This window comes from Pipistrellus hanaki (genome assembly GCF_964339955.1).
Source record: "Pipistrellus hanaki genome assembly, chromosome: 1".
NCBI classification, from domain to species: domain Eukaryota; kingdom Metazoa; phylum Chordata; class Mammalia; order Chiroptera; family Vespertilionidae; genus Pipistrellus; species Pipistrellus hanaki.
The window spans coordinates 169,864,873-169,881,753 of NC_140503.1; the positions used below are offsets into that span (position 1 = coordinate 169,864,873).

A 16,881-nucleotide genomic window follows, 5' to 3' on the forward strand; every position below is an offset into this window, starting at 1 on the left:
AAAATCCTTAAGCATAATTTTAGTATAAGTCCTGATTCCACAGAGATTATTTGTCTAGCACTTTATATAATAAGAAATAGATCATTATGTGTAATCCTAAACATTTTAATAAATGAAATATAAATAATTTGTTAGCTTATTACTCACAGATCCGTAAGAGTGTCCATAAGCAGCTCTAGAGGCTATAATCAAAGGAACACTGCTCATTTACGTGGGCAATAACTCCAGCTCATGGGGGGGGGGGGGGGGGCGCGGGGAACAAACCTTCAAAAGGCATGCAGTCATTCTGCAGTTAACAGGGGGCAAGTCAGCTGATGAAATGTTTGCATGAGGGTCCACACTCCAAACATACATCACTCCTCAGGACAAGGGATGATTTCTACTTTTATATTTTGGATAAAGGCAACTTTTCACATAGGAAAAAAAAATGCTTGTGTTTATTAATAGGTAATTATATATGTACTTTACTTACAGATCATTCTGAATGCTGAATACTTTAATATTAATGCTACCAATTACCCTTAGGCTCAGGCATGCAAGGAAATAGATGGTAGAAGCTATGAAAAACAGGGAAATACTTCTCTTCCCGCTGAGTTGCATGGGGGTTTTATTCACAGAAAGCCTCTCGGAAACCCTTAAGGTGACCTGAGGTTCCCCAGGCAAGACTGATAAGGAATCTCAACTTGCTACTGGTGTTTACTGAGCACAGCACTTTTAATATTTAATATGTAGTGATGATTATAATGATGATAACAATCTCTAGAAAAACAAATAGCTACACCTGACCTTTTTTTTTTCCCCCTCACCAAAGGATATTTTTTCCACTGCTTTTCAGAGACAGTGGAAGAAAGGGAGGGGGGGTGAGAGAGAGAGAGAGATGGATTGGTTGCCTCCAGCACATGCCCCATTCAGAGGCAAGAAACAAACCTGCAACCCAGATATATGCCCTTGACCGGGAATCAAACCTGCAACTCTTTGGTGATGGGCCGAGAAACACTGAGAAACACTGGCCAGGGTTGCACTGACTTTTAAGTGCTCATTTTTAAGTAAAATGGTTCTAAAGTCTTTAGGTAAGTGTGAGAACCCGAAAACTACACATTAAAGTTTAGGTTTCAATACAGTTTCCATTCCTAATAGCTTATAATAGAGGCAAAACTGACCAGCACTATAAAAAGTCAGAATTGGTAAATATTTTTAAAGAAATATAACTTTATTCTGTTCAGTGACCAGCCTATATAATGTCTTTTATGGGAGCTGTATATAGGGAGAGAAAGAGATTTTTATAGAATCAAATGATGTCAGCAAAGTGCCTCCCACTGTGTCTGATACACAACGGTGCCCTGTAAGTGTCGATCCTATTTCTCCCTTCCCATTCTAAAGGGGAAAACAAAGCACCATTCCTCCTGACTGCCACACTCCTCCAGCCCTGATACTAACTGTGACCTCCCTCTCTTCTCTAGCAAAGGCACTCCGGGGCATTCACCCTGAGCAGGACAGAATAGACCACTTTAGGCCCAGTCTAACCTATCCCTCCCTCAGCAATGTTACTCATTATACAGAGTCTAACAGAGCAACACCTTCCATAAACTCAGTCTTCCCTCACCCGGCACAGAAGTAAGGGGCTGGAGGCGACCCGGCGGGCAGTCAGGGCCGGGCAGTCTCCACCTGTCCGGGTAGAGTCTCCCCAGAGCTTCCGCACAGTGAGTGCCAACTCCCAGGAACCAGGTCTGCTAGTCCTGGAACTTGACTGATCACGGGAGAGTGGAGCCAAAAGGTCTAGGAAGGCCAATGCCAGGCAGGGCGGTGCTAGGAGCAAAGAGGGACAACCAACAGGAGGAGAGGGACACTCATCCTGACATCCCAGAATCCCAAAAGAACTGGCAGTTTTTAATGCACAGCACACATGCAGTCAGACAAAATCCACCTGTGAGCCAAACACAGAGAACTGACAGTTTCCATTCTTTTTCTCGTGGTCACCATTTGCACAGCTGAATGGGAAGGAGGGCTAATCCAATGGTCACTGAAAACTGAATTTGCAATTGCAGCCAGAGAAGCAGCTTGGAGAGACATCTAAATGTGCACGCACAAATTCACACTATCATCCGAACCACATTGTCCATCTCCAACTCAGTATGGCTTCCCTTAAGCACTGGCCTGAGCTGTGGCTGGGCAACAGGAAGAACAGTCTTTAGTGGCTATCCTATCTAATAAAGAGGGAATATGCAAATTGACCATCACACCATCACAAACTGGTGGCACCCATAGCCATAAGATGGCGGCACCCAGTCCCCTCAGCCCTGCCAGAGTCCCCCAGTCCTTTCAGCCCAGCCAGGGGCGGCAGGTGCACTGTGTGGCCAAATCCGCCCTCAACTGCCCAGCCACCCAGGGCCAGCCCGAAGAGCAGGCAAGCATCAGATGGCAGCTGCCCAGCCAATATCCAAGGCAGAGGCAAGCCTCAGATGTCGGTGCTCAACTGCCTAGGACTGACCTAAGGTGCAGGCAAGCCTCAGATAGCAGCTGCCCAGGTAACCAGGGCCAGCAGAGGCTTGTGCTGCCAGCACTGGCAGCAGCAGAGATGTGATAGGGTGTCGTCTTCCCCTGATCGCCGGGTCGCCTCCTGCCCCTGAGGGCTCCCAGATGGTGAGAGGGGCTGGCCAGGCTGAGGGACTCCCCCCTCAGTAAACAGATCTCCACCACCTAGTTAATGCACTCATGGCTAATCAGGTATCAGACATTTACTATTACTCACATCATTTCCTCCTCTCACAACCTGTAATATAGGTGAGACATGGATAATGTCCAAAGGCTAAAACAATGACCATGAACTAGGAAAAGTGCTGCGAGAAATTTAATTAGCCTCCTTAAACCCAATCCCAGAATCTTCATTACTCTGGGTTTCCATATAAAAAAGAATGGCGTTCACTGACACAACAGCACACAGTCCCACTTTCAGAGGTGAAATGACTTTCAACATCACCGAATTCAACCTCTTCATCTACCAGTGAACCAACAAAAGCCAAATACTGAGTTAATGATGTAGAGACTGGGACTCTTTGAGGTCTTAGATTATATATATAATATGTCATATATATGGTTATATATATATATATATATATATATATATATATATATATACACATACACATACACACACACACACACACACACACACACAATTACCTTTTCCCACTGTCCTACTACCTCCCATCTTCCAGGGTCTCCAAAGCAAAACCCAAAAAAAAATCTGTTCAAGTTAGTAATTACCTGTAGTTACTTAGAAGAAAAAAAAGGGGGGCTCAGAAATTCTCTGAAAATATTTCTCTCTACACAGAATGACAACTATAAATCCACAACTCTGGAAGAATCAACCAAAGAATGCATAGATAAATAAAACAATAAATTGATGCTTCTCTGTCTCACGTCAATAAAAAATAATTCTCTGATGCATCAACTGCCCCACATGAAGAAGTTCTGGCTGTGACTCTGTCCTCCCACGGATCACCTGCAGTCATTCAAATGATGAGGCCGGCCAGGCTTGTGTCTTCTTTCGCTCTCACTATTCCATAAACTCTCCCAACACCCTTCCTTCCTTCCTTCCTTCCTTCCTTCCTTCCTTCCTTCCTTCCTTCCTTCCTTCCTTTCTTTCTTTCTTTTTTCTTTTCTTTTAACTTCATTACTATTAGTATCATTACAAGCACATTACACTTGAACCCCTCCAGGGCTCATCAATCCCTTGGTACGGTGAGAATGTTGAGCTAAATTCTCTCGAAGATCCTTTCTAGCCCTAAAAATGCTTTAACAAAGCTAAGTATTTTCATTGTTTACTTGTAATGGAGCACATGGAGGGAAAGGCTAAAAGTTTTCGACCATTACTCAAAGTCTCTTCCCAACGTCTTATAATGATCACTTTCCCTTTGGACACTCTCCAACCTATTCCAGTTTGACTCCTTCTGAACAATGCCACCCAAATTGCTAACAAAAGCCACCAATCGCCTTCTTTCGGCCTAATTTACTGGCTACTTTTCGATCCTCATCTACCTGACTCCAAGCAATTCGACACTGTCCACAATTGCTTCTTATTGAAAGTGATCTTATCTTGGCCTCAGAGTCACCCTCTTCCTGATTTTCCTCCAACTTCTAGAGCTGTTCCTTCTCAATCTCCAAATGTTGGCACTCACAGAGCCTAGTCCAGTCCTCTTCTCACTCTATTCCATCTGCCACAGAGATCTTTTCTAGATGCCAATTTTGTCTTGTCACTTCCCTGCTTAAAACCCTCTGCCATGGCTCCCCAGAGCACACTCAAAATCTTAGGTCCTTATCATAGCAGAAAGGCCATGAATTATCTGGGTTCTATCCATCTGAAGTTTTGCCTCCTCAAAATGTGCCTTTTGGGATATCAGTTTTAAACTACTGGGGATGGAGCCTGCAACCCTGGCCTGTGCCTTGATTGGGAATTCAATCAGCAGCCCTTCCATGGGTGGGATGAGCCATGCCAGCCAGGACATGGAATTTTTTTCATCACATGGTCAGTTCTGTATTGGCTACCAGTAAGTTGGCTATCTCCCTTTTGAAACTGCAGACCCCTGCCCCCTTTCTCCTTTGTCCATAATGGCATATACGCCTCAACTGCCCAATGCATTTGTGGTCTCATTCTTCTGGCACCTTGAATGTGCATTTGCATAATACATTGTGGGCATTTTCTCCTGTTAATCTGACTCTGTTAATGTGAGTATTAGTCCAGCTGGAAGAACTTAGAAGGTGGGAGGAAAATTTTTTTAGCCTCCTCACACCTCAGGCCACTCTCTCCCTTTCACATGGCCCAGCCACACAGGCCTCGTCCCATTTCTCAAACAGGCCCACTTCTTCCTCACCTCTGGGCCTTCACCCTGCCTGCCTGCGGTGCTTCCCGCATTCCTGGCCTTTTTAATTCCTCTTCATTCTTTCGGTCTCAACTTAATATCACTCTATGGAGAGATATATCCTGGTCTCCCATACATGATACACTCTCTAAATTATCATATCACCAATCTGTGTCCTTAAGTAATGAGGTTGATTTGACGGAATATTAATGGTGGGCCTAACTAGAATATGTTATCACATTCAATGATCTATGGGAGCTTAGAAAAGCAACATATTAGAACTTATATCTGTAATTGTTCTGACCACTTTCCCAAGCTTAAAGAAAAAAAAAAAAAAGCAAAGTCCCTCAGTTAAAGTTAATAAAAACAATAAACCTATGTACGAGTCAACTAATTCATTGATTGTAGATATCAGCACTAGTGTTAGTCTAAATGCATTCTGCAGTCACAGCAACCACTGGCAAGAAAGTGTTAAACATAAATGACCGACAGGAACTATACCCAAGAGAGTTAATATCTGGAATGTATAGGCTTCATCCTGGGGATTTCAAATTAGTTTACTTCTAGCAAATTGAGGGAATAAGGAGGGGCAAATGCTATTTCTTTGTACTAACAACCAAGATTCAGAAATTAAGTAATATGTCAACTGCTTCCTGCAAATATCAACATATTTTTCAGGTATTATCCTTAGAGCATCACTGATAGCTGGGCAAGGAAGTAGGTCAACTGCACTTGGCTTGAAGGAGATGTAACCACACAGCAGGACTGGCCTTGTGTCATCCCGAAAGGAAGGACGGAGCCAGGAACAGAAATGGGTCCTGTGGCTTCTAGTTCTCACGACATTTTCTAACCCACAACACTGAATCAAAGTACCAGAACTCTCAGATACCAATTTAATTTGCCAAATAGGTATATTCACTGGATTCAAATATGAGCTTTCACTCCACATCAGTTATTGCCAACCTTTTTCATCTCGTGGCACACGTAAACTAATCATAAAATTTTGACCAAAACAATAGGTATAATTTTTATTCATTCACAGTGGGTGGCTATTGTGTAGGTTGCTGTAATTTTTTTTTTTTTTTTGGCAATTTAAGGGAAAAGAGGTCAGAGCCCCTGACTATTGCATGTTCTAAAAATTCCTGCACACACCAATTAATAATTGCTTCTCTGCACCCAAGATATTTTATTTTTCAGTAGGGATAGAATTACTTGTTGAAAAAGTAATGATCAACGGAGGTTGGGGAGGTGATTTCACCAATCTGTAAATTTGCAATTCTGACTCTAAAGCTGATATGTTGGCCAATAACACTAAAATTCAAAACCTATTTTTACTTCTGAAAGTTTTAGCCTGGTAAAAGTTGAGTATTCCACCATGAAGGGTCAGCAAAGCAAAATAATGTCTCAAGATGTTTAAGTAGAGTCTGTTCTCCTTTCCAAGTCAACAGAGTATAAAGAAAGGCAATCAGTTCAGATAAAGCACTTATCATAATTGCCTTACAATTCTAACTCTCTGGGAAAGTAAAAACAATTAACTAGATGGAAAGGCTTTGCAGCTGTTCAGAGCCATGTAAGCCACCTAGATGGACTGCTGGTTTCATGGGTGTCACTCACCACCCTCCCTGCCTTCTCCTTCCTCGCCCAGGGCCACCAGAAGCTCCAGGGACATGGTGCTTGGAAACTTCTGTGAACTCCTGTCATGACAGGCTCTCACCTCAGTGTCCTAAATGCAACCAGCCAAAAAAATAAAGTAAGACAGAACAAGACAAAGTCCCACCAGCAAGCTCACAGCAGCAGCAAGAGGCACTCAAATGCACTCTATGCAGCCTTATTCTATTCTTCCTCTATGCTCCCTCAGAAGTCCCAATTCTCAATTCCCCCAATGATTCTGAACCTTCTTACCTAATAAAAGAGAAACATGCAAATTAACCATCACTCTGCTACACCCACAGCCAATCAGAGTGAGTATGCAAAGATGGAGGTTAATTTGCATATGCAGGTGCAGAGCAGTGTGAAGCCTGCTATGAGGGGAAGAGGGGCGATGGAGTCCTCCAGACAGAAGTGAGGACTTGCAGGTTCCAGGTGGCCCGGGAGCAGGGACTTGCCAGCTCCTGGGCAGCTGGGAGTGAAGCCAGGGGAAGGAAGGCCTATTCTTGCACGAATATCATGCAATGGTCCTCTAGTGTGAGAATAAAAATGGGGAAGAATTTTGCTCAGGTTCAAATAGATAGTATTATTACTGTTCTATTGCCTTCTCTCATTTAATTGGCACCTAGGCTGTGTATTACACAATAGGTTGTGTATCATATAAAATAGGCTGATATTAATTTCGTATAATAGATCTTTGAATCCTCTTTATTGGTGGAAAAATACTATACACTCAATCTGTTCTCTGGAAGAAGAAAATTTGCATGCTTTATTAAGCAATGGGCATGCATTTGTTTTTTATCCTATATTGGAGTTAATATGCCTCATCTTGGAAAAGGAGGCAAATTAGAGGCAATGTGTATCAGAGCAGCCCAACCGTAAAAATCAGATCTCACACCCAGAGGTGAAAGGGAATCAGAACGAGCTCAGAGAGAAATAGACAGCAGGCCCTGGGAACCTTCCCTGAACCATTCTAGCTTACCTTCTCCAATACAAGAAGCATTAGATAAGCATGGGTAGGAAGGCAAGGTTAGATGTTGATAATAAAAGAACTAAGCAAATAAAAATCATTTAGGCCAGTTAAAATTTTTGGAGTGATAGTAATTATTGGTGAAAATGAAAATTGTTATGAAGTTGTTATAATCAGAAAGAAAAAAAAAAAAAAAGAACAGCGATGGTAGAGTATAAAACACGCCCTTTCCTAATGCCAGACCCAGCAGTAACGCTGTTCCTGGTAACAACCCAAACGGTCCCACGGTGAGTGGCGTACCCACTGTTCCCGTTCTACAGAGCAAGAAGCCCAAACTCCAAACTCTAAGTTTTGCAATGATTCAGCAATAAAGTTTTAGACTTGTATTCCAAAACCGCTGCTTAGCCACTCTGCTTTAACACACATGAATAAAACAAATGATATCGTACCTCCCCCCACACACACACAAAAAATCAAACAATATGTTTTAGAAATATGACCAATACAAAGCTTCTAAAATGAATCCTAGACAAAGACTTCTATAGACAAAATTGCTGCAAATGTATCATTTCAGAATTTCTGGATCCTTGCTAAACACAACCCAAGTACCAATTTCAGTTTTTTATGGCTATTGCCATAAACATGTAGGACAGAAAGTGGCTTCAAGAGGTCCTTAGCCCATACTGTCACCCTACCAGGGAATTCTCTGCAGTTTGGAAAGCCCTGGGAATACGTATCTGATTCCAGTTTCATCAGATTTCCTTGAACCTTAAGAAGCCCGTGGACAAACGTTTAATCTCCCTGGCACAGCAGGAGGTCAGACAGCTCCCAAGCTCGGTGCTGCCTGCCTTACGGACCTCTGGCGGGCTTTCAGCTGGAGCCACCAGGAGACAGAAGCAGGGCCTTGGGAATGGACTGTATGGGCTCAACCAGCCCTTAAACACCTCGCCACGTTGCTTTCAAATTCTCCAATGTGTGGGCACATTGTTTCTTTTAAGCAGGCTTTTCCTTCAGCAATATGTGCCCAAGTGTTTCCTTTGCACACACAGTTTCTGAGAAATTAGAGTAACCAGCAGAGAATAGGTCAGCAAAATGCAACTGGACACTTATATCCAGCGCTCAGAATAGCCCAGCCCCAACTTGGCTTCCCCCCCCCCCCCCCACTTCTCATCCGATAGGCTTTCATTCACTCCTGCTCAGCGATTCCGCTTTTTACCACTGTAATTATTAACAAATGTCTGCCAGGCTCCACTTTTTCTTTAGAATACTATCTCCTCCAATACACATAAATACATCATCCTAATATCCTCTGGTGAAAAATAGGTTTAAGTCATTATGATTTCATGTCTGTAAAATGTTGAGATCCTGACTTCCAAAGAGACAACAGCTACCATTTAATCATTGTGTCTCTCTCCTCAAAAGAGCTGAAGAAGGAAAAGAAAAATAAGGCAGAGAGGTGTTTTAGAGGATTCTTTGTCTTATCAAAGTAAGTATATAAATGATATAAATGGCAGTCATCTTTGCAAAATTAAACAAGAGTAACAGCCAGGATAGGCTCACTAGAAACTCTATCATCTTGCTTGACTAAGAATACTGAGAATCAAATTTCTCTCTAAAAATCTAAACAGACTTTAGAGTATTATGTAAAGTAATCTTGCATATGCTTTCTTTAGTTTATATTATGCATTCCTTTAGTCACCCTTTTCTTTTAACAAATATTTGGTAAATGTTTATTCCGCTCCAGACAGTGTCCTACTTTTTTTTTTTTTTTTACTTTTACTTCCCTAAAAATAATTCTCCGGTAAAATTCCATGCATTTCCAACAGCCTTCTCTCAATGTCCACCCGCAGACCTGGGACTCTGCATTGATTCTTCTTCCTGTTGGAGGGAGGAGAGCTCACTTCCTGCTGGCCTCAGTTCTGAATGGGAGAGGAAAGCCACCACACTATGTCAGAATCGCTTTGGGGGCACCAATGGGACTTTAGAAGTGGAGACGCATTTCAGCCAATATTGTCGTCTTGCTGTACTTTACGCTTCCTGCGTTGCTGGTCAGATTTGAGGTTAAGAAAAGGCCCCTCCCCATAACATCAGAGAGCCAGGGCTTGCTTGGGAAGGTAGGCAGAGCCAAGGCCTTATCTCAAAGGATAAGGTGGAGTTTGTTCTTTTCCCCCGATTGCGAAATATGAGATTATTAAGTAATCTGTTTACATCATACAGATCCGAAATGCTGGCTGACTTTCCTAAGGATAAAGCATGTATAAGATATCCCTCTGGAAACGGATACCTGGGGCTCTTTCTTCCTATCTCAACTTTGGTTCACGCCACAAAACTGGCCCATCTCCCCTCTCTGTGTGCGTTTGAAGTGAAAACAAGTGAAGTTCTCACAGTCGACATTTCTCAGTCGTGCTGGTAACATCAATTTGTCATCTACCTGGGCTGGAGATGGAGTCTTTTGGTACAGAAACAAATATGATTATCTTAAACGTTAATTTTTTTAAAATGAGTCTATATCCACAGTAGCCACTCAGAGCCAAAAATGCTAACTCCACAAAACCATACACAGAATAGCATAACCAATGAAAGAACAGATGTAAAGCTTCTCTTTCTTTTCTTGTATTTTTCTTTTTATTAAATTTATTGGGGTGACATTGATTAATGAGACTACATAGGTTTCATGTGTACACTTCCATGATATATAATCTTCATATTGCATTGTGCGTCCAGCAACCAAAGTCAAATAATCTTCCATCACCGTATACTTGACTCCTTTCACCCTTTACAACATTCCTATACCCCCTTCCTTCTGGTAAGCACCATACTGATGTCTGTGTTGAGTTTTTGTTTGTTTTTCTTGTCCGTTTGCTGCTTTCAGTTTTATATCCCACATATGAGTGAAATCATATGGTTCTGAACTTTTTCTGTGACTTACTTCACTAAGCAACGAGCAAAAATAAAGCTTCTCTTTATTTTAAAGATTAAAAATTGACACTTGGTTACCTTTTTAAAGAGTGTATCTTTACACCACCACTAACACAAAAGCGCAAGGCAAATTATGTGAAAAGTAGGTTTAGGTCTTTAAATATATCCCACACAGATGAATTCATTATTTAAACAGAAGATGACTCCTCTTCTGACTCACTGTTCTGAGTGAGTTTTGCAGTTGATGGTATTCTGCTAGTTTTCAGATGGTAGATTAAGTGTCATGCCACCCACGGAGAGTAAAGTTGAACCAGGTGAACTGAGGGCGGGGCTGAGGCACCCGCTCCCCTTCCCTGCTCAGAACTACAGCAGCAGAGGGACATATGAGAGAGCCCTGGGCTCTTTTTGCTTCAGGCTGAGCTTAAGCCAATGCCCCCAAATTCCAGGGTCTGAGAAGAATTTTAAAAGCATGAACATTTCAAAGTAACTAGAGCCACTGAACCTTTGTCACCCTAATAATCACTTAATGGAAGTGCATCTTATTTGTGCAAATTGCTTTAAAAGACCAAGTTTTATGATAAGTTTGCTTTTGCCAAGTGTGCTGCAATATGCGTCAATCATGTTTATCTTAGAAGCAAGAGAAATAACTGCTTGCATTAAAAAAAATTTTGTTTGGTAATAAAAATGGAAGGTGTTCCAGCTCCTTTAACCTTTGGGTTCCTCATCCTTAAATCTGGAGCACTTCCTTCTGCCATAAATGTACCAGAACTCACCTCCTTATGTTCTGAGATAACAGTTTGCTTCCCTTCGAATACACCCTTCTCGGTGCAATTAAAAATATGAGGGAAACTTATGTCCTTGAGGAGTACATTCCCACTCAAGATATGAAAGAATTCTCATAGAGGTCTTGGCAGTCAAGTCATCTGCTTCTTCATGCTCAACCACTGGGTGCATAGATAAGTCATCACACCCCTGTCCACTGCAACTCCTTTATACTTTCACCTAGAGTCACTATAACAATTGCTCCCACCCCAACCAGATGGAGCCAGGTGAGAAGATGGGAGGGTCCATTGGGTGGGCACAGAATTAGAAACTAAGAGCTTCTATTGGAGTTCTACGAGGTATACTGTACAGGAGCCTGTACTGTTGGGTGTTCTCCCCCAAATAATACCACAGAGAACCATCCTGTAGGCCCTAAGGACTCAACCACAGGCAACTAGCTAAACATGCCTTGAAAGAAATATAATCAACTCAGGCTCCAACCAACATGAATGATAATCATTAAAATAGAAGTCTCAGAACAGGAAAATACACAAAATCCATGTGGCAAGTTTAATCACCACAAAGCCAAACAATTTTATAGATTTCTATTTCCTTTTGTTGTCTTTTTTGTTTCTCCTTAGAGAAACCTGGCTACTGATTTGGCTATCCATCAAATTGTCATCTTAATTTTGTGCCTAAAAATCAAAGGAAATACTAGTACTTCAGGAAATTAACTTCTTAGTCAAAGCCTTATGAAACCGGAGTACAATATCCAATTGCAGTAGGGTGCTGTCAATCCCACAGAAGTTACACACTAAAGAAAGTGATTTACATCTGCTGTGAACTTAGCTAGAACATTATTCTCTAGGAAAACACACACACACACATCTCATTCTCAAACTTCCTCACTGATTTTTCTACTTTAATTGTCCTGAAACTATAGAATATTCTTTCAATCCTACAATATTTCTTACATACATATACTATAACTTTAATATTCTTATCTCCTCTTTGACCCTGGGACAGTGACAATGGACACTTAACATCACGTGTTGTAAGAACCTCAAGACAAAAGTTTTACTATTTTGCTTTCATGAGCTTGACATTTTCCCACAGTCATGTTGTAAAAGTGCAAGGAACCCATAAAACAATATGAAAGAAAATACTGTAGTTTCCTTTTTCCTAAGAAACTTAGGTATCAAATTCTTATTAGTCTCAAGAGTACAACTGCAGGAAGTAGCAAGGTGGAGGGGGTAACCTACCCTCCAACACTGCATGGTCAGAAGAAACTTATGAAGGAAATGTGAGAAAAAACACCATGGTCAGAGTTTTCAAACGAGGTGGCACAGAAGCATCACTTGCCTGAGATGAATCTGATTGGAGAATCACTCCAGAACACATAATACCACCCCCTCTCTCCTAACCCCACCAACCCTCTGGTCCAAGATCTTGCTATACATTAAATGTTGACCAAATGGCACTAATAAAACTAGAGTTTCCAAACACATATAAGGTGTCTCTCAGGTGATTTTAACAGGCAGATTTTATGACATGGTTCACCTGCAAGTTTCATTTAATTTTATGAGTACCGATTATTTTTTAAATCTCATTATAAATATTCATAACACCTTGCATATCTGTGATGCCTTCAGATAATTACTTTAACAAATATTAAGTCCTGCTTTCTCACTATCAAATCAATAGCTTTATTCCACATTTTTTGATAAGTCAAGAGAGAGACACATTTAAAAAGCATCATAATATGAGCTAAAATTTAACTTTTATTCGGTTTTTAACAGGACTGGGAACATTAGCAAAAGAGGTCCTAAGGGTTTTTTATGTAAAAAATGCTTGTCTGTCTTTTCCTGAGACTCATCCATGATTACCACTCTTTACATCCTCAGTTTATACCCCTCTTCCTGGCCATACTGGTATCTGTCTTCTTCTGTAACATCTGTTTCTCTACCCTGCAAGCTATGTGAAAGAACAGGAGAAGATTCAACCAAACACATTTATATAAACCTAACAGCTTCCTTGAATTAGTCACTGAAAGGTGGCTTATATTTTCTGGCAAAAAAAAAAAAATCTTTTTTACAAAGAGGCACCTGCTTCAACCTAAGACCCCACCCCTTTTTTTAAAACCATGCAGGACTATTTGGACTCGGATTCTGATGGTCCGATGAAGTTCTTAAAATTACTTTCTGTATTGAAGCAAACTGGGGAGATTAATGAAATTCATCGAAAAGCTTTGGTTTTTAACTTCAAAAAAATACAAGCTACACAAAACGGACGAATGCTACTATCTACAGAGACATATGTATATGCATTTATACTTCCCTGGACCCCAAAAAGCTCACCTTCTACTTCTTCTTCATCACACACATGCTTAAGGAAAGAAGCCCCTCTGTCCAGGACAGCTTCATCCTCCATCCTATAGTAATAAAAAAGAAAAAAAGAATGCTCAGACTTCTCCTGGAGGGAGCCACTCGAAGCAGCCCAGCTTCTGGGCAGGTTGACCTGCAAGCTGTTGTTCATGTTAGCGGGGCACAGCCACTCTTCGTCTGGGGACTGCCGCTTCTTCACGCAGCTCCTCTCCTCCGGTGGTAGAGAGCGCTCCGGTCCCACATGGCTTCAGTCCTAACCTTGAGAGGCCACCCACATGGACAGGTGAGAGAAAATCATCTCAATCCCGCAGGCTGGACGGTGGGGGGTGCTCCCCTCTGGGATTTGCATTTGAGGAAAAAAGGAAGAAAAAAAAAAAAAGGAAAGAAAAAAATACCAAGAGAGGAAGTTTGGTATGTCTGGAGCGCTCGTGATGATTGTTTGTGGAAATCCAGCCTCGCTGCCGAGCTCTTTAAACGCCCACTGCATGAAAACGTATGCCCTCACACACACACGCATGCACACCCACCCACACACAGAGAGCGGCAGGGAGGTAGGCTAGTGCACAGTGAGAGCCTAGCTCCCAGCCAGCCTCTGAATACCAGCACAGCCCAGTATGCTCTGTGGAGTGGCAAGCTTTGAGTCACATGTTGGCCTTACGGAAATCTGACATCTGAGGATTATCCAGCAACGCAGCGTCGGCAACAGACACACATATATGCCACCCATTCGTTTAGGTTCCACATTGTCGTCGCACGCCTCTCTCTGGGTATGTCTGTCCTGTTAACGCTTCCATGAAGGGCACCCAGTGCTTCCTTTCGGAGCCACATTATGCTGTCCTCCTGTCACCTTACATAATAGGCTCCTCTCTGCAGTTTCACTTGCTAAATAAGACCTCAGGACCCATCCAAGTGATGACAGTGTTGTTACGGCCTCCCGGTGCCAAGCATGTTTCTAGTTTATGGAGCGAGCTAAGGTTTGTTTCCTTACTCTGCGACTCGTTTTCACTGCATTGACTTTGACACGCAGACCTCCACACACTCTATTTATAGTGAAAGCAGAAAGAAATCCCCAATTGCTCAAATGCTGCTTGTGTCGGCCCGGTCTAGAAACAAAGAACTTTCTCCGGGGACAGCTGCTCTATGTCAGACCATACATGAGCGCCGCCAGAGGACCAAACGTTTTCCAATGTATTCTGTTCACCCATCTATTCAATGGTCAGGCATTGAGCACTATGGGTCTTTTCCATATTGCCTGTATAACTTATTCTTGTGTTTCAGATACTTGTTATAATATATGTGGATATTGCCAAAACCGGTTTGGCTCAGTGGATAGAAAGTCGGTCTGCGGACTGAAGGGTCCCAGGTTCAATTCCAGTCAAGGGCATGTACATTGGTTGAGGGCACAAACCCAGTTGGGGGTGGGGGGTGCAGGAGGCAGCTGGTCGATGTTTCTCTCTCATCGACATTTCTAACTCTCTATCCCTCTGCTTTCCTCTCTGTGAAAAATCAATAAAATATATTTAAATAAATGTGTGTGTGTGTGTGTATATATAGATATAGATATAGATATAGATATAGATATAGATATAGATATAGATATAGATATGCACTGAAATCACATTTTCCTCCTCTTTATTTTAGGAGCATATCCATCTTGCAAACAACCATTTTAGCACAAGATATCAGAAGTTTGGTGTCGGGTGGACTTGGGTTTTAAAAATCTTGGTCTAACACTTAATACTTGCATCACCCAGGACAAAGAATTAACTTTTTGAGCCTCCATGTTTCCATCTATAAAATTGGGATACTAATATCGACCTTGCAGGACCACTTTCAGATTCAAATGAGGTAACAATGTGAAAGTACTCAGTTTTGTGCCTAGCACCTAGTACATGTTTAAGAAAGGTAAGTTTCTTTCCTCTCTTCTTTCCTGATTCCTTTTACCCTAACACTTGTTGGTGCACAATGCCATTAGGAAACCCATTACCTTTGGACCCTTGCAGAGCATTTTCTTTCAGGGATGCAGGACATGCATAAAGTAATTCATCCTGATAAATATCTAGTTCCTTCTCTGTATTAAAGCTAAAAATATGAAATTTAAATACAAATAGGATTTGGATCAGCCACCAGAATTACAGTAGAAAAACAATGCCTGGAAGACTTGAGAAGTCAAGTCTCCTGCCAGCCCTCTCTGAGCCTTTCCCATGAAGAAAAGGCTGTTCCAGCCACTGCTATGTCCTGGCACTCTCCAGAGGGAGGGGGACACATCTGTGAGTAAGACAGACAATTCCTGAGAAACAAAATAATAAATAGGTAAACAAGGTCATCATAGACGGCATTGAGTGCTTTGTAGGAAATTCAAGGAGACCGTGGCTACCTGGCATAAGGTGGTTCAGATGAGGCTCCTGAGGACGTGACATTTGAGCGGAGAAGAAAATGATATGAAGGAACCAGGCATTTGAAGATCTGGGGGCAAAGCATTCCAAGCAAAGGGAACAGCAAGTGCAAGGCCCTCAGGTGGGAACAGGTTTAGATGTTCCAGGAATGGAAATGAGGTCCCTGAGGCTGGAGAGAGAGGCCGGAGGAATCAGGGCCATGCAGGCCATGGTGGGCAGTCAGCATCAGAGGTGTTCTGGGAGCCACTGAAGAGCTATTTTTATTCTGATCTACTGGGGTGTAATTGACATATAACATTCTATGAGTTTCAGATGGACAACACGGTGATGTGATATTTGCATGTACTATGGCCCCTCCTTACAGAGAAGGACGTGTTCCAAGACCCCCAATGGATGCCTGAAAACAATGCTACTGAATCCTAGATATTTGTTTTTTCCTAGACATACATACCTATGATAAAGTTTAACTTATAAATTGGGCCATTTCACAGATAGAAGATTCATTCTTACTGTTCATCTTAGCAACCTCAGCACGCTACATCTTTTAAAATGTGTTTTTATTGATTTCAGAGAGGAAGGGAGAGGGGATAGAAACATCAATGATGAGAGAGAATCATCGATCAGCTGCCTCCTGTACCACCCCAACCTACCCTCCCAACCCACTCCCCCAATCCCAACCCAACCAGGGGCATGTGCCCTAACCAGGAATCGAATGAACAATTACCTTCTGGTTCATAGGGTGACACTCAACCACTTAGCCACTCCAGCTGGGCTCAACTTACTACATTTTTTTTCTTTCCTCATTAAGCCAAGAACTTTTACTTAAATGAAGCACTTTTCTTTGGCCTATCCAAATTGCCAGCATCACTACTCTTGTGCTTTGGGGCCATTATTAAGTAAAATAAGGATAACCTGAATACAAACACTGAGAAACCACGCTATCT

General features: G+C 42.0%; 1 protein-coding gene across 5 annotated transcripts in view; it reads right to left on the reverse strand.

The window, feature by feature from the left end:
• The window catches only part of SLC4A4 (solute carrier family 4 member 4), a 323,102-nt gene that overhangs the window by 258,438 nt on the left and 47,783 nt on the right, over nucleotides 1-16,881 (reverse strand). For 2 of the 5 annotated variants that reach the window (XM_084889747.1, XM_084889748.1), the window contains exons 1-2: nucleotides 13,937-14,162; nucleotides 13,515-13,588 (exon numbers count right to left, since the gene is read on the reverse strand). In XM_084889747.1, the coding sequence (XP_084745873.1) occupies nucleotides 13,515-13,588; nucleotides 13,937-14,058 (196 nt within the window). In that variant the 5' untranslated portion in view covers nucleotides 14,059-14,162. Of the gene's footprint in view, nucleotides 1-13,514; nucleotides 13,589-13,674; nucleotides 13,733-13,936; nucleotides 14,163-14,199; nucleotides 14,399-16,881 lie in introns of those variants that run through there. The other 3 variants (XM_084889749.1, XM_084889750.1, XM_084889751.1) reach the window with 3 other exon arrangements.